The 24,734-nt window shown below is 36.9% G+C and overlaps 1 protein-coding gene across 1 annotated transcript in view; it reads left to right on the top strand.

Annotated features, from left to right (window-relative positions):
• LOC150109090 (phospholipase D1-like) overlaps window positions 1-24,734 on the top strand; it is a 558,765-nt gene that overhangs the window by 397,876 nt on the left and 136,155 nt on the right. The window contains exons 13-15 of the mRNA XM_090405612.1: window positions 6,977-7,134; window positions 15,616-15,734; window positions 21,029-21,148. Of these exons, the coding sequence (XP_090261738.1) occupies window positions 6,977-7,134; window positions 15,616-15,734; window positions 21,029-21,148 (397 nt within the window). The remainder of the gene's footprint in view (window positions 1-6,976; window positions 7,135-15,615; window positions 15,735-21,028; window positions 21,149-24,734) is intronic.

The following is a 24,734-nucleotide window of genomic DNA, read 5'->3' as shown; positions in this document are numbered from 1 at the left end:
ATCTGGTTGCTGTGTTTTCATGGTGATGAAGGTGTGTTGCAAAGGGTCCAGAGAAGATTCTCAAAGGTTGTCACTGGTCTTTCTAATGTGGAGTACAAGGACAGATTAAGAGAAAGTAAATTGCAAAGCCTCGTGAATACAAGTAAGAGGGGGGGGGTGATATGATCGCGACATATAAGCTAGTCAGAGGTTGTTATCAGGTTGACATGGAAGAGATTTTTCATAGAATGAGAGGGGGGGGGGTAGAACAAAAGGCCATCACTAGAAACTATAAAGAGGGTGTGAGCAGATGAGTAGCGAGGAGCAGATTCTTTGGATGGAGAGTGGTTGGTGAGTGGAATGCATTGCATGAGTGTTGTGAATGTAGACAGATTGAATCATTTTAAAGCACAGTTAGAGATGAGCATTGTGTGCAATAGCGTGTGCCTCCCACATTGAGTCTCTGCTCAATAGAGTTCGGATGTTAATAATAATAATAATATAATGATAATACACTGGTGTCCAAAAACTAAGGACAAATTACATATGTAATTCATCATTAGCTTTTTATTGTATAGAATTGTATATGAAAAAATTTTCATTGCTACTTCCAGATATACACATAAGTTTATTGCCTGCATACTGGAAATAAACTTATGTCTATACTTATGTCAGTAAACTAAGTGTGTGTGTGCAAAATGTGTTAAAAATTTTCTACAAATTAAATTGCAATATGTTTTGTGTCAAAGTACAAATTTCCTAAGGACGTAGTTAAGAAATAATGCATAGTGCTTACAGAAAACTATTTCGAGAGACATTTTAGTCCATACTAAAAATGAATAATATTATTATTATTAAACAAGACCTCATGGAGTCAAAGACTCATCTAGGAGGTCCTTTTATCTCACACATCTCATCATACCACGTGTTACACACATTCAAACTCCTTGCAGACACCACACTCTCAGGCAAGGCATTCCAATCATTCACAACTCTGCATGAAAAAAATCTGCCTCTCACTCCCCTACTCACACCCTCTTTATACAGTTTCCAGGGATGACCTCTGGTTCTCCCCTGATCTCCCACTATTCTCTATAGAACTTCTCCACCATTGATCCTATAACAACCCCTTACCAACTTGTAGGTCTCTATCATATCTCCCCTCTTCCTTCTCTCCACTAGACTCTGCAAATTACATCTTTTCAATCTTTCCTCATACTCAACATTCCAGAGGTCAGAAACTACCTTAGTTAGTCACCTTTGGACCCTTTCCAACATCTCTTCATCCTTCTGAAAACCAGGTGACCAAATCTGGGCACAATAGTCCATGTGTGGCCTAATCAAAGCCTTATACAATGGAACAAGAATCTCCCTACTTCTACACGTCAGTGTCCTCCTCATCATTCCCAGAAGTCTTTGTGTTATCTTCACAATTTTGGCGATGTGTCCCCTAAATTTTAGATCCTTATCCACTATCACTCCCAGATCTCTTATTTCCTCTACTTCCAACAATATATTCTCACCAAGCATAAATTCTGCATCCCATCTTTGTTTTCCAAATTTTAAAACCTTACATTTTGCAACATTGAACTCACATCCCCATTTGCTTGCCCAATCACTGAATTTATTCAAGTCTTCTTGCAAGGCCACAAAATCTTCACTACTCTTTATGGTTCGTCCCAACTTTGCATCATCTGCAAACAACTGAATATCTCCATCCAAATCTTCGCCAATATCATTAATATACAAGTTAAATAGTAATGGCCCTAAAACAGATCCCTGAGTCACTCCACTAGTGACTTTCCTTTTCCTGGATATTGCACCCCCATACACAACTTGTTGATACCTATCAGATAGCCAGTCTCCAATCCAATGCACTAATCTAATATCCAACCCCATCTGCTCTAGTTTGACTGTCAACTTATCATGAGGTACTCTATCAAAAGCTTTTGCAAAATCCAAGTATATTACTGTGTATCCTTCTCCTCTGTCCAAGGAAGCAGTCACTTTATTGTAATAAGTAAGTAGATTACTAAAACACGACCTCCCTTTAGCAAATCCATGCTGTCCATCAAAGATTATACCATTGTTGTCAACCCAACTCTGGATCCTAGTTCTCACAAGCTTCTCCAACAACTTAACCACAACAACTGACACACAGATTGGCCTATAGTTTGATGCTTGAGTTCGATCACCTCCTTTATGAAGTGGCACAATCTTGCCCTCCTTCCACTCTTTAGGGACTTGACCAAGTGCAAGACTCGTATTAAAAAAATATGTCAAGGCAGGTGTCAACTCTCTGGCACATTCCTTCAGAATACGCGGTGATATATTATCAAGTCCCACAGCCTTGTTTACATCTAGTTTACTCAACTCCCTGTTCATGGAATGTGTTCACTTGAAAATGTGATGCAGTACTCACATTGTCATACCATTCTTAGCACCAAGTGATTCAGGAGTTCTTGAGGGAAACTGATCTGTTCCCCTTCAGAGCAAGGCCTTGTTTGTTTTCTCGAGGGGAATTTTGAGCAGCAATGCATCTCCCTATTGCACCCACAACATTTTCTATGGAGGTTGAGATCTGGGGAGCATGCTGGCCACTCAATTCGATTAATATCCTCAGTCTCCAGAAATATCTCCACTACTTGTATATGATATGGTGTTGCATTGTCATCCATAAAAATGAATTCTTCACCTACAGCACCATTAAACAAGCAAACATGACATTGAAGAACTTCACTGCAATATCGTTCTCCAGTCATAGCCATATCATGATCCCAGCACTTCATATCTATCCCTTTCAAAAACATTTTTGCAATGCTAAGCAGTACCACTTTCACACCAGATCAAGTGTTGTCTAGAATCGAGTAGAGACTAAAATGACTCTCATCTGTGAAGAGCACATTAACCTGTTTGCATTTTGTCTAATTTTTAGGGTACAACACAACTTAAAACGTACTATCCAATGAGCTGTGGATAAAGGGATGGGGATGCAGACTACAGGCCTTTGGGTATATAGGCCTACTCATTGCAGATGTCTTGCCACAGTTTGTTGAGATGTCCATGTACCTGCGCTTGAATGGAGCCGACTTGCAAGCTGACCTGCAGTGGTGTGTTGGTTGCGTTTTGCTGGTATAACCAAAAATCTGTCTTTATGCTCACTCGTAGAGCAAGGACGACCTCTTAAATTCCATTGCTTTGAAAAGCTGCCCAGAGCCTGGATACTGTTATGTGAGATTCCAAACTCTCTGGAAATATCAGTAAATCTGCAGCTTTCTTCAAGCTTTCCAGTAATTCTTCCCTACATGAAATCATCTAGTTGATGTTTTTGAGATATTACAAGGCATCCAAGTTTGCAACTTTATTCCTTCACAAAAATGGCTTCCTTCAAGCACAATTTGCTTAGCGCAACCTTTTTGCCTTTTATCCTGTTGAGTGCTACCACGTCACCCCTTTGCGTGATTCAAAAATTTGAATGTGTACTCGCTTTGTACTCGAAATTGTCAGTTATATAAATTGCCACAAGCCAATATGTCTGTGATTGTATCTTCAAAATAGCATTTGTCCTTAGGTTGGACACCAGTGTGTGTGTGTAACTATTATTACTTATTTCTTTCTGCACAATCTCATGGCACAAGTATCTCTTAAATAACAGGTATGAAGATCAGCATTTAAGGCATTGGCTATAACAGTTCTTGTAGCTTGAAATGTTTGTGCATTGAAGGGTTTGTTAGATAAGCAGTAGGATTTGTGTTTACTATCATCAGCAAAAATGTGGATAGGATTATTTGTCAGTAAGAGAAGGTCATTAATGTGTAGGTAATAGAACAGCCCTGAGAGCACTGGTGTGGAAGTTCAAAGAAAGTGAGAAAGTCATCCTCCACATCACATAAGTGATCAAATCAGAGAAAGAGTAGGAAAGAAGGCAGGAAGGCTGACTATTCAGTTATAGAGCATGTAAAATAGACCAAAGAAAGGCATTTAAGGAATGTTCCATTAATCTCGAGTGGTGAAATTTATACTGGTGGTCATCGATTAATTGATGGGCCTATGCGCAGTAAAGAAGTTGACTTCTAATGACCTTTTCCATTATTTTGGGAGTGAGGGTCAGAAGTGAGAATGATGGGCCAGTAATGTGACAGTAGTCTTTTATCTCCTTTTTTGGAATTTGTTGACTATAGACTTTCTTCCATGTGTTGGGATAAATGCTATATGGGTATAAAACACTCATATGGCATTTGTCCCTATACTTGAAAATTTTAAATTTAAAAGGATATAGATATGATATGGGATGGATATCATTTCTTGAGCACAACATTTTGAGAAAAACTGGAAAGATGCCACTATCCTCATCTTCTCACTGTATAGCTTGTTTCCACAAGCGGGGATCTGGAAACCTGGCATTGCCACTACAAAAGTATACCTTCGCTAGTTGGAAGAAATGCCAACTAGATCTCTGGGTAGTAGATGTCTTTCATCACTTGGTGAAATACCACCACCATCAACTTGTTTATTAGAGCCTTGACATGGCTGCAACCATGGTTGGCACTAGGGCAAGGTTCCAGTTTTTGTTCCCCATCCCTCTTCCCACATGTAGTGAAAGAGGGATACCATCAATGACATGCCAGTCATACTGTAGGGGGGGGCAGACCCTCCACCATTTGAGAGTACAGCAGCAAAGGCAGTTCCGCTGGCAAGCTGCTTGCTAATGCACAGATTCCGAACCAGTTAGTAATGATTCTGGAGGCTTTCCAATCAGCTAGTGTGAAATCCTGCAACCACTTATTTTGCCAGTTCATGACTGGAGGGAGACCAAGTATAGTAACTGCAGCGGGAATTATTAAGGCTACACATGGACAGAGGACTGGGTACCCTCTATGCGAGTGGCATGTTTGGGAGTCTGTCAGCTCTCACCACATGCCCTATTTCCTTTTTTTATTTCTTCCTCACCACATATAGTGGATCTCAACCCACAGGAATGCAATTTTACTGCAGATCACAAAAATTCTCCCACAAAAAAAAAAAAATAGTTTAAAAAAGATTAATCTTTTACCAAAAAAAAAGTTTCCACATCCACTTCACCAACGTCTGTGGCCTAAACAGCAATATAAACGATGTGCTCCATCTATAGTCAGCTAAACAGCAATTACTATTCTTATAGAACACCAACTGACAACCTCAACAACTATTGTCCACCTCAACTACCCAAACTACACATTACATAGTTCTTTCTGCCACTAGGACACTTGTGCATTCATCGGAATTGACATATCATGCCAGAGATTGCAAAACTTTGAATACCACATGTTTGTTCTGCTTTGGCTCAAAATTCCCCAATAAACAAACCTACCTTTTTAATATGCTTTCTCTATGAACTCCAAGCTCTGTTAACCACTCTTACCTCTTCAGCTATCTCTCTCTCTGTCCCTAAAGCTCAACTTTTTGAAGTCAAAATACCTTAATAGTGAGGTCATCCTTCTTAGGGGGAAATTCATCCACAACTCAAATTGGCTTCCTTTCTCCAGTTTCACCGATCAAGCAGCCAGGGATGCTGAGGTGTTTGCTATTAGTAAGGACCTATCACAGATCATCAATTTTCCTACTGGAATATCTGCAAGACATTGAATCCCACCCTGTTTGATCTGCTTTGGCTCAAAATTTCCTACCAAATCTACCTGCCCTTTTCATATGCTCTCTCTCTCTCTATCACTCTCTCCAAACTCCATTAATCACTCTGACCTGTTCAACTATCTCTTTCCAGAGCTTGACTTTCTACATTTGAAATACTTCAATAATGAGGTAATCTTTCTTGGGGATTTCAACATTGGCTTCCGTTCTCTAGTTTCACTGATCCATCAGGCAGGGATGCCAGAATGTTTGCCATTAGCAGTGAAATATCACAGATCATCAATTCGTTACCAGGACACCTGACAACCTCTTACTAACAAGCTCCCCTTCCAAGTATACTGTGGATGTCATTTCTCCTCTTGGTAACTCAGATTACAACCTCATACCAGTCTCTTTGATTACAGAATGACCTTCACCCACCAGTTCTCAGTCTCCTTTGGCACTACAAGGGTGCTAAATGGAACAACCTCCGTGACTTCTGTTCCTCCTTTCCATGGTCTAACTACTGCTTCAGTTCTTCTGATCAAAACACCTGCTTAGACCGAATAACAGAAATCATCCTTACAGGAATGAAGCCTTTCATTCCTTATTCCACTCTAAAGCCTTGGTTTTCAAAGACCAAAACTCCAATTGCTCACTCCACCTATACGGCAGCTTCCAACAGCTTTAAAAGAATCATGGCCAAATCCAAATCAGACTTTGGCAGGCCAAAGCTGCAAACTTGCCTCCTGCCCAAATGGCAGTCACTCCTTCTGGTCCCTTACCAATTTCCATTGAGCATAAATTTTCCCAACCAGATTTCCACCACTCTCACATCCAGATGTTACTGTAAACATCTCTACTGGCATCACCCTTTCAATTCCTGCATGATGACAGGGGCAGATTTTCCACCACTCCTTCAAGAATTGTTCTCTTCATGTCAACCATAGTCTTTTGCCAGAAAGAAATCTGAAGAATCCTTAATAACCTGAACACAAACACGGCATCTGGTCCTGATGGTATCCTACCTATTGTGCTAAAAACTTGTGCCCCAGAGCTAACACCTATCTTGTAATAAAAATGCTATACAGCACATCAGAGTACAAGTGGATTATATATAGTAAATAACCCAGTATTCTTAAACAAAATTAATAAAGAAAATAAAAAGTTTTCTTTCTGAAATATCAAAAAGGGAACATTCTTTTGCAAATTGTCTTTGATTTCTGAATGTCAACAGCTTTATAAATAGTTCATTATAAGAAGTCAAACTTTGAAGTGATTACTTATGGATTTATTACTTGGTTCTTCTTGCTAAACATAATTTTAAAAAGCAACTATTCGAATTATTTCATCAGGTATGCTTTAAATATTGCTTTTATTTATTTTATAGATTTTATGAACTTATTAAATTACCAGAAAAGGATATTTATCTTAATGCTTTGACACTTCAGTCCTTAGGAATGGAAGGATCGGGTAAATTCTGGTTTGGAAAAGATTATTCAAATTTTATCTTGCAAGATCCATCACAATTAGATAAGCCTTGGCACGGTAATCAGTTTTGATCGATATATGATAAAATGATGTTAGAATATTAAATTAATCTTGTTATTATTATATCAGCAACATTAGTGGGTATTACAATAATAACAGCATTATTATTGTTATATTATATTATATTATTATATATGCTTATTCCTTAACTTTCACTCTAGTGAAACTTGAGGAACAAGCACATTGCAGAATCCTAATATTACCTTAGTCACGTTTCCTTCACATAATGAAAATGAAGTAACAGATTTGCACACGGCAGTTCATGTGCAGTCTGATCAAATCTTTGTACAGCCATTTCCTTATCATGTTGCTAAAATGATTACTTGGAGTTCAACTGTTATCCTCAGAAGGGTATTCTGGTAAATTTTTAACAAGTGGCTTCCTTAAAAAAATTCTTTTTCAGAATTCTCCCCCCTCCCGAAAAAGTATAAAAGAATTCTATTATCAGCAAACAATGCTTAATTTTACATGTCAGCTGCTTCTTTTTAGGGTAATAACATTATTAGATTCATGGCAGTTCTGGAAAGGTGAAATCTTTGACAGTCATTGAGCATGAGAATGTCATTACCTTAAGAAGAAACAATCCACAGAAAATTAAACATATGAGGGCTGTTCAATAAGTCCGTGCAAAGTTGAAGAGATGCTCCCGCCAGTACTTATCGAGGCTATTTTTAGTTGCTGGCAACTGTTGTAGGATCACACACTAAATTTCAGTCAGATAGATCTATTACTCTGTGTTTGGCGTTCATTTGAATCAATCAAGTACCGTGATTTGTGAAAATTGAATGAGAAAGAATTTTGTGTAGTGATTAAACATTACTTTTCGAAAGGCAAAATGGCTCAGGAAACCAAAGCTAAGCTTGATAAACATTATGGTGAGTCTATACCTTCGATTAGAATGGTTTATAAGTGGTTTAGTAACTTTTGAAGTGGTCATATGAGCACAAGTGACGCTGAACGTTCTGGACGCCCTGTTGAGGTCACTACTCCAGAAATTATTGAAAAAATCCATGATATGGTGATGGATAATAGAAGAGTGAAGGTGCGTAAAATTGCTAAGGCCGTGGGCATCTCAAATGACCATGTACGTAATATTTTACATGGACATTTACACGTGAGAAAACTGTCCGCAAGATGGGTGCCGCGTTTGCTCACACTGGATCAAAAGCGTTAACATGTGAACTGTTGAAGCTGTTTCAATTGAATCCAGAGGAATTTTTGCATCGTTTCGTAACATTGAATGAAACATCACTACCAGCCTGAGACCAAGGAACAGTCAAAACAATTGGTTGCAAACAGGGAATCTGCACCAGAGAAAGCGAAAACTGTTCCTTCAGCAGGAAAGGCCACCGTCTTCTGGGATGCTCGTGGCATAATCTTCATAGACTTCTTGGAAAAGGGCAAAACAATTACTGGAGTGTATTATGTGTCTTTGCTGGATCATTTAAATAATGAAATAAAGGAAAAATTACCACACTTGGTGAAAAAAGGATTCTTTTTCACCACGACAATGCACCTGCTCACTCTTCTGCAATTGTGATCGCAAAATTGTTCGATTTATGCTACAAAGTCCTTTCATATCCCCTCTGCTCTCCAGATTTGGCTCCCTTGGACTACTATCTGTTTTCAAACATGAAAAAATGGCTAATGGCATTAGTGTGTATTTCCATCCCTTTGCCAGATGCATAATCATGTTCAAAGCCATTCATATCTTTATCATATTTGCATACCATAGCTGATCTTTCACACACATTTTCCCCATTCCTCCCTTTGAAGATCTAGTTTCCCCAGCCTTCTGATGCCAAATGAATTTAAGTGCAGGCCATCCCTCTTCTACAAGTTTGTTCTGACATCAAACACACTCCACACATCTAAAAACTTGCATCCATTTCTTCTATACAACACCTGTGCATTGAATCATTTGCTATCATTGCCTTACTTCTTAACTCAATACTGTTGTATCTGGGTGACAAATCTACAATTTTTACCCTCTCACATTTCTTTCTTGCTTCTTCCAGCAGACTTTTCATATCCTCTCTCACTTAGTATGAGTCACTACTTAAATTATTAGTTCCCACAAGAACTACCATCTCTTATACTTTTCTATTTTTTGATTACATTTGTGGTATCTTTCATTTTCATTCCTGGGAGGCCAGAAGTAGTGACTCCCTCCGCAAATGCAAATTTTGTGATTGAATCACCATAACATATTATCTCTTTTTTATTAGATTTTAATTGATTTAACTTGTTGTTGTTGTTATTATTATTATTATTTCCGAGTTCAGTGCTTTCCTGTCTCTTCTTGTTCTGATCGTTTTTCTTATCCTGTCTAAGTTTTGTTAAATATTTTTCCAATATTCTGGTTAAATTATTATTCTGGTTAATTAACTCTGGTTAATATACTTTTAATTAATTATAGTTAGTTATTAGTTGTAGTTAGTTAGTTATTAATTATATCTGGTTAATTAACTCAGGAGAGAATGGAAACAGTAGGAGAGAGAGGTATGGGAATGCTAGAAGAGAGAATAGCAGTAGAGGAGAGGGAATGAGAGAGACCTATGGGAATGAAAGAAGAGAAGAGAATGGTAACAATAGGAGAGAGGGAATGGTAAGAGGTATAATGTATGATGACTCAATGATCTGTGGTGTTCAAGATAGGATGTGTGAGGAGTGTTGGCCAGGAGGAACAATAGAAAGGGTGGCTATGGCAATTAAGAAAGGTCAAAGGGTGGAAGAGATGATTGTGATGGTAGGAATGAATGACTTGAGTGGTAATGTAAGTCGGGCAGTGAGAGATATGAGATTTTTGCTTGAGACTGTACGGAAGAAGACAGAGAGAGAGGAAAAATAGTGTGCATGCTGCCTAGGTATGATAAAAATGAGCTGAGCAGAAGCACGGTGATATTGAATGGCATAATAGTGAGAATGTGTGACAAGAGAGGACTGGTATATGTGGATGCTTGGAGTGCGTTTGAGGAAAGAGAGGAATTGTATGCGAGAGACCGTTTACATTTGAATGAGGAAGGACGTAGACATCTGGAGAGATTGCCGTTCTGAACGAGTCAGTGTGTCCCAGGGAGGATGATAGCAGGGGTGGCCTCTTGTGAGAATGGATACTTGGGAGAAGGAAGATGATGTCAGGTAACACTGAGCCCAGTGGAGTCTAGAAGTGATAATGCTGGGTATAGAAATAATGGCATTTATATGCTTTATACTAATGCCAGGAGTATCCGGAATAAGGGGGAGGAATTGGTGGTGCAGATGGCATCAGCCTGGCCAAAAATTATTGCGATCACTGAGACGTGGTTGACAGAAGGGGATATAACAACAGGAATAGAAGTCGCTGGGTATAGGAGGGGAAAGCGTTTTTCGTCAGGATAGGAGGGGAAAACGTGGTGGTGGGGTACTGCTTATGATAAGTGATGACCTATGTCCTCTAAGAGTGGAGGCTTTGGAAGGAAGTGAGACAAATGATTTTGAGAGCGTATGCTGTGAGGTAGAGGTAGGCAAGACAGGATATTTAGTGGGGGCGTTGCTACAGACCCAGGAGCACAGAGGATGAGGACCAGGAGATGTTTAGACAGCTAAGTTTGTCAAGTGCAAGAAGAATGATTGTTATGGGAGATTTTAACTACAGTAGTATAAATTGGAGAGAGGAAGATGCATGTAGCAATAGGGGAATGGAATTTCTAGAATTTTTGAGGGACAAATGTCTTAGGCAACATGTAACAAAGGGAACAAGAGATTCAAGAGTTTTGGATTTGATTATAGCATCAGAAGAGCTGATAATAACTGAGTTGACATCTCTCCCGCCAGTTGGAGAGAGTGACCATATGGTTTTGACTTAGAAAATGAATAGACATGCAGGAGTATCAAAGAGACGGGAACTTATGTGGAATTATAATGCAGGTGATTATAATAGTCTTATACGTCAACTTCGGGAAGTTTCATGGAGGGAGGAATTGGAAGGCCGGGATATCATTAGTGTGTGGGAAATTGTGAAAGAATATTTGTTATCAGCAATGGTAAGTTGTATACCATGAACGAAGAAGAGGACACAATTTGGAGTAAAGTGGATGACAAACAATATTAAACAGGAATTGCATGCGAAATAGAGGCTATGGAAGAGATATAAGGAGACAGGTGAAGAGAAGATGCATGAAGAATATAAGACACAGGCCAGAAGAGTGACTAGTGTGGTAAGGAAAGCGAAACTGGAATATGAGAGGAGATTGGCCCTAAGATCCAAAGAAAATCCTAGGGAATTTTTTAGCTGGAGAAATGACTGTGGAAGAATGATAGTGGGGGATAAAAATGGGAATAGAGTGACTGATGCAGAGGACATAGTGGAATTGTTCAATGACCACTTTATTGGAGTATTTCATCCTAGAGGAGTCAATTTTATTGCTAGAGGGATATGGCTGGTTCGAGGTTTAGAGGTACAAGAGGAGAGTGTGTTTCAGATACTGAGTACTCTGGATGTCAGCAAAGCTGTGGGACTGGATGGTATTTCACCACGAGTTTTGAGAGAATGTGCTAGGGAACTGACAGTGCCTTTAACCTGGCTTTTCAATGAAAGTCTGGCTTCGGCAAAGGTGCCCAGGGAATGGAAGGAAGGTAAGATAGTGCCATTGTATAAGGGTGGTAACAGACTGGAGGTGTCTAATTATAGGCCAGTCTGTGTGTTATCAGTAGTTGTTAAGATCTTGGAGAAAGTAGTGAGGGACCGTATACAGCATTGGGCAGATGAGGGTAATGTTATCTGTGAGAGTCAACATGGATTTGTGAAAGGGCGCTCTTGTTTTTGCAATATGCTAGCCTTTTATAATAAAGTTACAAGAACATTAGATGAGGAAAAGGCATATACTGCAATTTTCTTAGACTTAGCGAAAGCATTGACAGGGTGCCACATGATAAGCTGATATTTAAGTTGCAGCACGTGGGTCTGGATGTCAGATTGGGCAACTGGATTCAGGATTGGCTGTCTGATAGGTATCAGAGAGTTGTGTATGGTGGAGCAGTTTCAAGGAGGCAGAGGGTTACAAGTGGGGTCCCACAGGGCTCAGTACTAGGACCTATATTGTTTAACCTTTATATCAATGACATTGCCAGTGGATTGCAAGGGGATATTCAGTTGTTTGGGGATGATGCGAAGCTGGGAAGGATTATTAGTAATAGTGCAGATGTGGTAGCCCTGCAAGAGGATTTAAATAAGCTAGATAGATAGGCAAATGAATGGGGTGTCAGTTTAATGCAGCAAAATGTAAGGTCTTGAGGTTTGGGAAATATCAATGGGATGCTGCATACTCTATGGGAGGAGTTATACTGGAGGAAGTAGGGGAGACAAGAGATCTGGGGTTGATGATTGATAGAAACCTGAAGTTTAGGGGACATATTGCAAAGGTGGTGAAGGTAACACAGAGGATTGCTCCAATAATAAGAAGGACACTGACCTGCAGAGATAAAAGGGTTATCATTCCATTGTATAAGTCTGATCAGATCACACTTAGACTTTTGTTCTCAGATTTGGTCCCCAGGATTTGAAGGGGATAAATTATCTGTGGAAAGGATACAAAGACGGATCACAAAGATGGTTTCAGGACTGTACAAGCATAGTTATGAGGATCGGCTGAGGGAATGTGGACTGCAGAGTTTGGTGAATAGAAGAAGGAGAGGTGATATGATTGAGACTTTTAAACTGTTGAGAGGTGGTTACAGGCTTGACACTGGGGAGTTCTTTTGCTTGGTTGAACAGCGGAAAGGAGTGATGACAAGAGGCCATCCCTGGAAGTTATGAAAGGAAGCTGTGAGCAAGAGGGTAAGGAGTGGTTTCTTTGTGTGGAGGGTGGTTGAACCATAGAATGCATTGCCTGATGGAGTGGTGGGAGCGAGAATGGTCAATGAGTTTAAGGAGTGGTATGATAGACTTTGTGTTTCTTAGGGGGGGGACCTCCCCTCGATGAGTCTTGACATACTTTGTGTTCTTAGGAAGGACCTCCCACGATGAGGCTTTTGACTCCATGAAGGCTGAATAATAATAATAATAATAATAATTTTCAAATAATTTCTTTCAATCGGGATATTTCCAATGTCTGTATTTCCAGCTGTGTTCCAAAGGCTGATCAGTTTTATATTTTAAAGTCCCAGAGAATTTTTGCAGCTTTGTTTTTCCAGTACTGTCTTGATTTTGTGATGCTACCAATTATCAAAGAAGAGGAAAACTATATTTCTTGCATACATGCCAATGAATTATCTTGGCCACTTGATCATTGCAGTATTTATAATCAATTTGAGCAATCTTGTAATGATATGTGTAGTTATATATTGCAATAATATTATAGGCTGTGCTGTATAAGAGTTGATTTGTTTCTTTAACTTGTAACCGTGATCAATGACAGCATTTGTATCTAGAAATAGCTGTTTTAGCCTATATTTATGTATAACTTTTTTTAATTTTGAAGCCGTAGATGCTTATTTATGGAGTTCACGTATTCCAATATGACTGACTTCAGTTTATGCTGCATTTCTGTCCACACATTCTGAGGTTTGTCTTCAAGTTGATGATCACTTAGTTGAATTCAAGGTTAGACAGCTATCTGCTGATGATTATTTTATGTTCTTCCACCCACAAAAGGTTATTTTCAAACAAAAATGCAAACCTACTTGTTTGTAACCATGAGTGAACTAAGGATCCTCCCCCCCCCTCTGTATCAGTTTTATACATTTTGTTTATATTTTTTAATTTATTTTTTACATAGTTCTGGAAACCTTCCTCTAGAGACCAAACATGGAACTTTTTCAAGCTGCTTCAGACCTCCAACAAGCGGGGTGGTTGTCTCACACCGGGAGATGAAATTCATCTTCCACCTAAAGACAATCACAATCATCCATGCTTACAGTGGGGATTTGAACCCACTGTCTGTTGCCTGGAGAGTAGGTACACTGGCCAGGCAGCAAAATTTGTTACTATTGGAATGTTCGATTTATTATGCAACTCTTGCAAATCAAGTTCAGTGAATATTTTGTTGCAGAAAATAAAATTCCTTTGCTCTGTTACTACAGATTCTGGGAATTTTTATTTCCAAATCATGTACATATGCTTTCTGAATCCTTGATTTTCCAGTGTTGATTTGTAAAAACATTTCATAACATCCTTGTTTTCTTCTACCGTCCATTTTTTATGCTTGGTTTCTTCTGATCATTTTTCAGCTTCTTTCTTTCCTTCCAGCAAGGAGAGCTGGGTTCTGTAGCCCACTTGTTGCCTAATGACCAGGATCACCAATCTCTAATGCAGTCCTTGATGACTCATGCAGTGACTGATTCAGTATAGATCACTTCTTACTTTTCATGATTAAGATGGGGGTGGAAACACTGTTAGCCTGGCTTCTCAGTTGAGACTTATCTGACTAGGGTGGCTGCTAGTAGCTGTGCTGCTGCCAACATAGCTCTCAATATCATTGAAGTATGTAAAAGTCCCCATCCTCATCATTATAAGGCCATGTTCCTCGGGAGGAGGAGATTATTATTAAATTTACAGTCATTCTTGTTTACTTTTTTTATTCTAAAGCTCAACAGCAGTATTTGTTTTAAGAAATGTGTTATGAAATAATGATATATAAAAAATTAATCAGCTAAGGCTGTTTTAACTCATAATAGTTCACATTTTTAAAACTGTATAATGCACTATTTTACAGTAAAATCAGAAATATAAATAATATTGAAAGCATGACACATAAGTTCAGCTTAATTTCTAAAATTTGAAATAATGGGCTTACACCAGGTAGTGAAAATCATTTACCACTTAATAAGATTCAAAAACATCTATGCTGCAGCATGATTCAACTCTAAGATTGGAACAATGCTGGGCGCCTAACACCTAGGATTATTTTTGAATTCATTTTACATTTTGAACTATTGGAAAGATGCACATATGAAGTTTTCTTGACTTCATATGCACATCAGCAGATACTAATGGACCAACTAGGTGGTGTAGACAAAACATTAAATGCTACCTTGTTGGTTGTTATATCTGTTTTCTAACCATCAGGCTGTGGTTTAGAATCCCACTGTAGGCACATTTTGTCAATGTGACACTCTTGTATAATATTAAATGAACAAATAGTTGCCTATTACATGTTTGAACATTTTTAACTTTCATTTATATAAATTTATTGTTATCCTATTCATGCAATATAGTTTATTATATTTTATAGCTTGAAGTGCTGCTTCGGCAATTTAAAAGCATCGATTAACATTTTAGTCTATAATTTTTTAGTATTTATTAACAAAAGTCAACTGTATGATGTGTTCATGAATACTTTTTTTAATTTAATAAATTTTTATTGCATGCTCTACTGTTATCTGTGTGGTTGACAAATTATAAATTTTGTAATTTATAATTTGTCATAATAGTCTGTAATAGTTGGACTTTATTCAAACTTTTTTTATTTTTATTTTTGCTTTCCCTAATCTTCACAGACCTTCTAGATAGACATGTTATTCCCAGAATGCCATGGCATGATATTGGAATGTATGTTGAGGGAAGTGCTGCAAGAGATATTGCCCGCCATTTTATACAGAGGTGGAACTTTGCCAAGGTAAAATATTTTTTCATCAATTTAATATTTTGAGATATGATGCAGATATTATTTGTTTTATTTATTATTATACATATAAATGTCTCGTCTCATCTCATCTTCTTTATACCCTCTTTTACCTTGCGGTGTCGAGTGCCCATTGATCATCGGACCTCACTCCGTTTACAGGATAAGGTGGTCAGCCCTATGCCCCGGTGTATCCTATGGCCTGTAGTGTTAAGTTCTCAAGGCCAGTTTGCCTGCTTTGCGGAATGAAAAACCCCAGAATAAACTGGGGAAAAACCCTACTCTTTAATCAACAGGAGAGAAACATTTATTTTTCTTATTAATAACAGCTTCCTTGTATTTAAATAACAAGAAGCTGTTATTTAAATAGAAGGAATAAAAATATAAAAAAAAATATTTATCTTATTGAGCAGATATTTAAATATTATTATTATTATTATTATTATTATTATTATTATTATTATTATTATTCAGTTAAACTTATTACTATTTCCTCTCTCCTAATCCAAACACCTTTCTCTCTTCGAATAACTGAAATCAAACTTGGTGGAATTAAGGTCTTCATCCTCATCTATACTCCAAATCCATGATCACATTCAAGCTTTGATTTTCGAATAAGTATACTAAAGCAGTCTAATATTTAGCATATCATGAGTGGTGCATCATCTGCAAAGAAATCATCAGCAAATCCAAATCAAAATTTGAAAGGGTCATATCAGGCTCTTGCAGCCTGTGCAAATAATAATCAAGCCTTCTAGTCTGTTTGAAGAATATTGGGTCTACCTTTTGCTCTTTATGCTTCTAACTCTCTTTCTCTCTCTCTCTCACACACACACATAAACACACACATATATCCACATAGATGTCACCATTGTAACATCGCTTAGAAATAAGACTGATCCTGTCAATTGGAAAAGACAACATGAAAAATTACGTTAATGAGCTAAAAATTCTTCCACTAAAACAAATGAAAATTTTCCAAAAATATCAGAAAGTAACAAAAAACAATAAAAATATTACCAAAAAATTCCTTAAAAAAAAAAAAAACTGATTTTACCAAAATCTGGGGTTGTTCAATCTTAACATCAGTGATATGCACCACCACTTGCAGACATCTAAACCCAATCTGTTATTCATCAATGAACCTCAGCTGGCATCCTTTATAACTACAGCTTACCTAAACTTTCTACATTTCATCATATATGTTATTATTCCTTCATTAAAGAAAGCTGAACATGTAATTTTGTCATGTCTGATATCTCATGCCAAAGGTTATCACATACGGTATCGCCTTTATAAGATGTCTTCCCCTCCATTTTCTGCTTTTCCTACTCCTAATGATGAAAGATTATCAGTCTCTGAAAGTTGATCACATTTCACTCTAATTACCCAAACAGCGACATAATCTTTTTCAAATAATTTCAGATTTCAGCATCCATAATTCCAACTGGTCCCCCCTTCCTCTAACTTCACAGACCAAACTGGAAGAGAAGCTGAATTGTTTGCTGTCAGTTATGATCTAATGCAAATTGTTAATCTATCTACCAGAATTCCAGATAATCCTCATCATTCTCTTAACAACCCTGGATCTTTTCTTAATCAATTCTCTCTTCAAATACATCATTGACTTTAGCTGTCCTTTTATGGCATTGCAAGATTTTATTGTCATAAAAGGAGAAAAGGAGTATAGATTGAACAACAATGGCCCAAGTACTGAAACCTGAGGTATACCACTGATCAACTTAAATCTGGCAGATTCACACCATATACCACTTTTTGATATCTATCTGTTAATTATACACTTATCCAAGTCAAGAGTTTATATTCCAATCCATTCTCCAGTTTATGTAAGAGCCTTTCATCCTATCAAATGTCTTAGCGAAATCCAACATTATCATAATGTATCCATTCCCTTTATTCAACTTTGCTGTAGCATTGTTATAAAATATAAGCAAATTGCTAAAACATGACCTTTAATAAACTTATGCTGCTCCATGCATTCCAAAAGCATTATGGAATGATAATAATCAGTTATTCATCAGTGAACTTCAGCTGGCATTCTTTATAACTACAGCATACAATTATCAAAAATAAACAGGGGAACATACTTATAGATAAGGAAGAAATTTCGGAAAGATGGAAGGAGTACTTAGAAGATCTATATAGTGAAAAAGATATGGACACCAAAGCTATAGAAGATAAAACAAGACTTGATGTGGAAGAAATTGGTCCACCTATATTAAAATATGAATTTGAATGGGCACTGAATGAATTGTCAACCAACAAGGCACCAGGCATTGATAGCATCCCTCCAGAATTAATAAAATACTCAGGAAACATAACTAAGGCATATCTTTTCAAGATCATAAAGGATATTTATGAAACGGGGATCATACCCAAAGATTTTACACAATGCTCTATCATACCCACTCCTAAAGTAAATAATGCAAACAAGTGTGAAAATCATCGAATGATAAGCTTAATATCACATGCTTTGAAAATACTACTCTAAATTATACAAAAAAGACTAACAAAGAAGGTCGAAGAATATGTTGGCAATGACCAGTTTGGAATCAGGAAACAGCAGGGGACAAGAGAAGCAATCCTAGATCTAAGAACAGTTATCAAAAGAAGATTTGAGAAGAATCAAAATACTCTGATAGTCTTCCTTGACTTGGAGAAAGCCTTCGATAGTATTGACTGGAACCAAATGTTTCACCTCCTAAAAACAATAAAGGTAGATTAGAGAGATAGAAGGCTCATATTTAATCTTTACAAGCATCAAGAAGCCCTAATAGAAGCAGCCAGCAATAAAACAAAACTGCAATAACAAAAAGACTTAGAGGTGTAAGACAGGGGTGCTCTCTTTCACCCATATTGTTTAATCTGTAGTTTGAGAATGCAATAAATAAATTGAAAGAACTAATAGAAACAGGAATTAAGATAAATGGAATTGATAATAACTGGCTACAGTTCACAGATGATATAGCAGTTATAGCTGATAATGAAAACAAACAAAGCCAAAGATGGAAGAAATTTTCACACAGTACAGCCTAAAAATTAATTATAAGAAAACAAAATTAATAAAAACAAGTAAAGTAAATCCAATGAAAATAAACCTGGAAATAAATAATAACCTAATACAACAGTTATCTTCTTTTAAATATCTTGGAAGTCTTATCACAGAAGATGGAAGAAACCAATCAGATGTTAAAGCACAAATAATCCTAGCCAAAAAAACATTCTACAACAGAATAAACATTTTTACCAGTAAAGGACTTAGCATCCAGCTCAAAAAAAAGGCTAGTGAAAACATACATATGGAGCATTGCATTATATGGTTGTCAGGCCTGGACTCTAACAAAACAAGACATGAAAAAGTTGGAGGCATTTGAACTTTGGTGCTGGAGAAAGATGATGAAAATTAATTGGACAGAAAGGAAAAGTAATGAAGAAGTTCTAAATATAGTTCATGAAGAGCAGTCATTAATGAAACACATCAATAAGAGAAGAAAAAGCCTAATTGGATACCATTTGAGGCATGGGGGGGGGACTGATTACAGAAATAATGGAGGGGAACTGTAGAAGTTAAGAGGCCACAAGGCAGACCAAGAATTTCATATATAAATAACATGATGATACTAACTGGTGCTAAGAGTTATGAAGAGATAAAAAGGAGGTCACAAGACAGGATGTTATGATGTGCTGCTATAATTACCAATCTTCAGATTGATGCACCAAAAAGAAGAAGAAGAATCAGTTGCATGAGGAATATAAAGAAAGTTGACTTAGTTGGTAAGGGTAGCAGAAGTTCAGTATGGTCAGAAATTAGTTGATAAGGCCAATAAAAATCTCAAAAGATCCTTTGGTAGGTGGCAGTAGAAGAAAGGAGTTGGTGAAAAGGTTGGAATGGTAACCCCTGTGGAGGATATAGTTAATATATTTAATGAACAGTTCCTCAAAATATTTTATCCTTATAAGTGTAATATCGCTCAGAACTTGAATATAGATGGAATGAAGGAGGAGGAAGATTGATGGATAGTAAGTGAACAAGAGGTATATGAAAAATAATAATATTTCAAGTTCAAAGTTTTCAGAATTAAGTAAACTTGATTTGAGTATGGTAGGACTTGATGACAGATTTTTATTTATTCATATGGGATTTCCCCTATTCCTCCACAATCCCTACGGACTGGTTGAGTCCTCCTAATAAGGGATTAAGTATGTATTTTATGACTGGCCAATTTTCCTGTTTTAAGGGACAAAAAACCTGTGTTTCTGGGTGGGAAAACCCTCTATCTCCCCCATATGAGACCAGCTAACTCACCTTTAGTCGAAAGCAACCAGATAAAAGTTCCTCACGTCATGGACAGGAATCGAACCCAGGTCTTCTGACCAAAGGGCTTCGTCTATACCAATTGAGCTATGGAGGCTGTGATGAGAGATTGCATATTTTAAAGGAACATGCTAGGGAATGGTAATTACTGACAGTATTGACATAATCTCCCACCAATCTTGAAGAGGGGTGAGTCCCAAAGGATTTGAAGGAGAACAAAATTGTTACACTTTACAAATAAAGGGATTTAAATGAGATTAGACTTTGAATTACAGACAAATTTGTGTGTGTGTGTGTGTGTGTGGGTAGTTGTGGTTAAGGTGTCAGAGAAGTTGAGGAGTTCTAGAATTCAGAATTTGGTTGATAACAGCAGATTTCTCTGTGATGATGGCCTGAGTTAATTGAAGAGAGGTCACAGTTTAGCAATCTTCTTATATATTATGACAAGTTAACAAATGCATTAGGCAAAGAGATTTATATACATTGGTGTATTTTGATTTTGTATAGACCTTTGCTTGCCTGATAGGTACCAGCAAGTTATGTATGGGTAAATAGTATCCCAGAAAAGCCCCATCACTAGTTGTGTCCCCAGGAGTCTGTTTTATCGCCATTGTTGTCTAACTTGTATGTTAATGATGATGATACAGTTTAAATGAGGATATGAAGCAGCTCGTGTATGATTGAAAAATTTGGGAGAACTATAAAGAGTAAAACAGACAATTTGGCTTTATAGGATGACCTGAATGAACTGTGTAAGTGGTGGCAAAAGAATGGAGCTGCCATTGATATGAAGAGGGTTTCAGAATTTAGTAGGTGAAGATGGGAAATACAGTATACAGTTGGTGGGATGTCTTTTAATGATTAAAGGTTTTAATATTTTCATTTGCACTGCAATCACTATAATATTCGTAAATAGTATATCTGTCAATGGTATTGATTGTTTTATTTCTAGTTTAGGAAAAAAAAGCATGACAACTTTTATCCATGGTTATTGCCTCAGTGCTACAGGGAGAAAACATTTTTACATTCACCATTTAGTCCAGACAATGGACTTTTCTCTGCTAACTGTCAGGTAAGAATTATATTATTTTTTTGTTATTTTAACAGTTGTAATTAAATTCACAATATGTCAGTAATGTCTAATTTCTATTATTATTATTATTATTCGTGACACTTCCAAGGAGTCTGAAGACTCATCGTAGGAGGACACCTACTGTACAACTCTCCGTCTCCACTACTACACAGAATCTCTACTACCAATTGCCTATATCAATGCCCACGACCATTACCACTACCGCTAGTATATTTGGTCTGTAAATTGCATGTGTTCTGAAGGGCCAATTTGTCTGTATGTAGGATTAAAAACCCTTCCACCTCTGTATGAGATCGGCTAACTCACCTTCAATTGAAAAAGTCCATATAAAGATTCCTCCCATCATGATAATAATTCGATAATACACAAAAAAAAATAATAATTTTGATTATTATTAATAATAATAATAATAAAAATAATTCACAGTGGGTAGGATTCTACCACTACTGATTCTTCATATGTTAGTGGCATTTTACTATTAATGATGATATATTAATAGTAGCTTTGCCTCGGCTGCTAATACTAATGTATTGATAGCATCAGTAGCAAATGTTAGTTTTGAAAATCATAGTGATCCAGAAAAAGTTTATTGGCCATTTTAAATGAAATGATATTGAATTTTGTCAGGTTGTTGACAAAACAACTCCATTTCACAATCCATTATGCTTATCTGTGAGTCTATCAGGAAGATACAAGATAATAGTTAATAGCAAAATTTTAAGGATGATAAAGAGCCTGTCATATATTTATAGACATCGTATAAAATTATTTCAATATTTTTGAATAATATTTTATGATTTATTGTTCCATGATTTATTGTTATTATTATTTTCATTATACATGGGTGGTCTGAAAAGTTCTCGGCCTCGACCATAGATGGCAACACTATCAGCAAGATTTTTTTTTCCTAGTTGGTACATCTGTCATAAGCATCCATGTGAAATTGCAAGTCATTCTATCAAGTAGTTTGTGTTTATGCTGCTGTCTGAAGCAAAAGTGTTGTCTGTATCCCTTGAGATGGATAAAATTGAGTATCGTGTGGTTATAAAATTCTTTGTAAAAGAAGGTTTAACGTCAAAAGAAATTCATTCGAAGTTCATAAACGTTTATGGGCACTCTTTTCCTTTGTTTTCAACAATTGAGAAATGGGCTGCCGAGTTTAAACATGGCCGTACCAGCCTTGAAGATGATCCACATGAAGGACATCCAAAAAGTGTAACACCAGAAATCATTGATCAAGTGCACAATATGGTATTGGATGACCAGTGAGTCAAAGTGTGTGAAATTGCTGAGACTATAAGCATTTCAAAAGAAAGTGTAGGATATATTTTGCATAAAGAATTGCAAATGAAAAAGCTTTGTGCAAGATGTGTGCACTTGCTCATAACAGATCAAAAACACACTTGCATGATAATCTCTGAACAGTGCTTGGAGCATTTTAACTAGAACAAAACTGATTTTGTGCATCAATTTATTACTATGGATGAGACTTTGATTCATCATTACACACCAGAATTCAAAGCAGTCAAATATTGGAGAGAAACCAGTTGTTCAGCACCAAAGAAGACAAAGTCAGTTCCATCGGTATTTTGGAACTGAAGGCATTTTGTTTATTAATTATCTTGAAAAGGGTAAAACAATAACCTGGGAATATTCCGATCTTTTAACCAGACTAGACAAAACAATTCATGAGAAAAGACCCAGTTTGCAGAAGAAAAAAATCATATTTCATCAGGACAATGCACCTGCCCACAAAGGTGTTTTGGCAATGGGAAAATTATGGGATTTACACTATGAATTGTTGGAACATCCACCCTATTTCCCAGATTTGGCTCTCTCTCTCTGACTTCTATCTCTTCCCAAAACTAAAACTCTTTGTTGCTGGTCAGTGTTTTTCTTTGAATCAAGAGGTGATTGCAGAGGGATATTTTGCAGATCTTACTGAGAACCACTACAGAGACGGATAATAGTGCTGGAATAAATGTATTAGTCTTAAGGGAGATTATGTTGAAAAATAAAAATAATTTTGAAATTTTAAATTTGTTTTTTCATTGTTAGGCCCAGAACGTTTGAGACCACCATTGTACATGTATTTCCATGATGTTCTGGCCATACAGCAATCAAATTTTAATACCTTTCCCAACCACCTAAACAAACAAGATGAATGTATATAATTTACCATTGAAATTGAAAATCAAAACTCACTTTTACTCCTGGATATACTGGTCACAGGTCTTCCCTCAGACAGTCTATCCTTCACTTTCTATGTACCACAAGTATACACGTGCTAAATCTTACCGCCCACCTTTCATTAGCATTCGTAAAAATAGAGGTATAACGATTTGTTGTAATGAGCAAGCTCTTAAGCAAGAATTACATATTAGCTTTGCATTTATAAATGACTATAGCAAAAATAACATCAATAAAATTCTCTATAAAACTACACCTAAAAATGCAAATAATATCAATTATAGTAAAGCCATACTTATCCCATACAGTAAAGGGTAAAAAAAATCAGGTTACACCTTTTATTTCTTTATGGAGTGAAGCTATTTTAGCCCTATCACACTTTTGGAGACTGAGTTTGCAGTTCATTCTCCACTGGTAGCTAATCAGAGATAGCAGGCCTAAGACTATCACTAATTATAAGCAGCATTTGTTGAAGAAAGGATTACAAATCTCTTGTTGTCCCTAATCCTGACACAATATGTTATTGTCTGAAATAATGTGGGTTGATTTTCCTGAGTTTACAGGGGTGAAAAACCCAAGTTTCAGAGAACCCCCCCCTCCGTTGCTCATGCCAGATATCGACTAACTCAGTAATCAGTCAAAGGAAGGCTTAGAACAAGTTCTAGTTGGCAACCAGACTCGAACTTAAATCATCCTTCTCTTTGGGTGATCTAGCACATTGGATGCTAATGCCACTTCCACTGTAGTTATCAAATAAAATAAATAGAATTCTGCAGCATTACAAACTTAATGCTACTTTTAAACCACCTATACAATTAAAAAACATTCAACTTCTCCAAGAATCCTCCCCACCTCTTGGTCCATCTTGTGGTGTACCAAATCCTTAGTGCTTCACTTATCTTATATTGATGAAACTAGATGCACAATTCTAATCTGTCAAAAAGAACATAATAGCACATTCAATTTTGGTAAAGTAGGTCTCTTGGATCATGCTCTTAACACTCTATGCTTAATTAGCTGGAAAGGTACCTGTTCTTTACATCATACAAAAACCTAATGTCAATGATTATTTAAGAAAGCTTGGGAAATTTTGTTCGACCATCCTAATCTAAACAGTAACCTAGCCAAGCAGACCAAAGAGTAAATTGTCGGGCGACTTGAGAAAATTAAAGAATACATGCAAGGAAATTGAAACTATAGAGAGAGAGAGTATTAAATGTTTCAAAAGTGAATGCTTATTAGGTGAGGAGAATGTGCAGCAAAGGATAGTAGAGTGGACAGTACAGATGGGAGAATGGAAAATTATGTTATTAATATTAAACGTGTGGTTGAGAAAATAGAGGAGAACAAAATGGACATTAATAAAGAAATGGCA

The sequence above is a fragment of the Typopeltis vanoorti genome, chromosome 2 (assembly GCF_054136105.1).
Source record: "Typopeltis vanoorti isolate ZY-2024b chromosome 2, IOZ_Tvanoo_1.0, whole genome shotgun sequence".
Classification (NCBI taxonomy): domain Eukaryota; kingdom Metazoa; phylum Arthropoda; class Arachnida; order Uropygi; family Thelyphonidae; genus Typopeltis; species Typopeltis vanoorti.
This window is presented reverse-complemented; position numbering and strand designations above follow the sequence as displayed.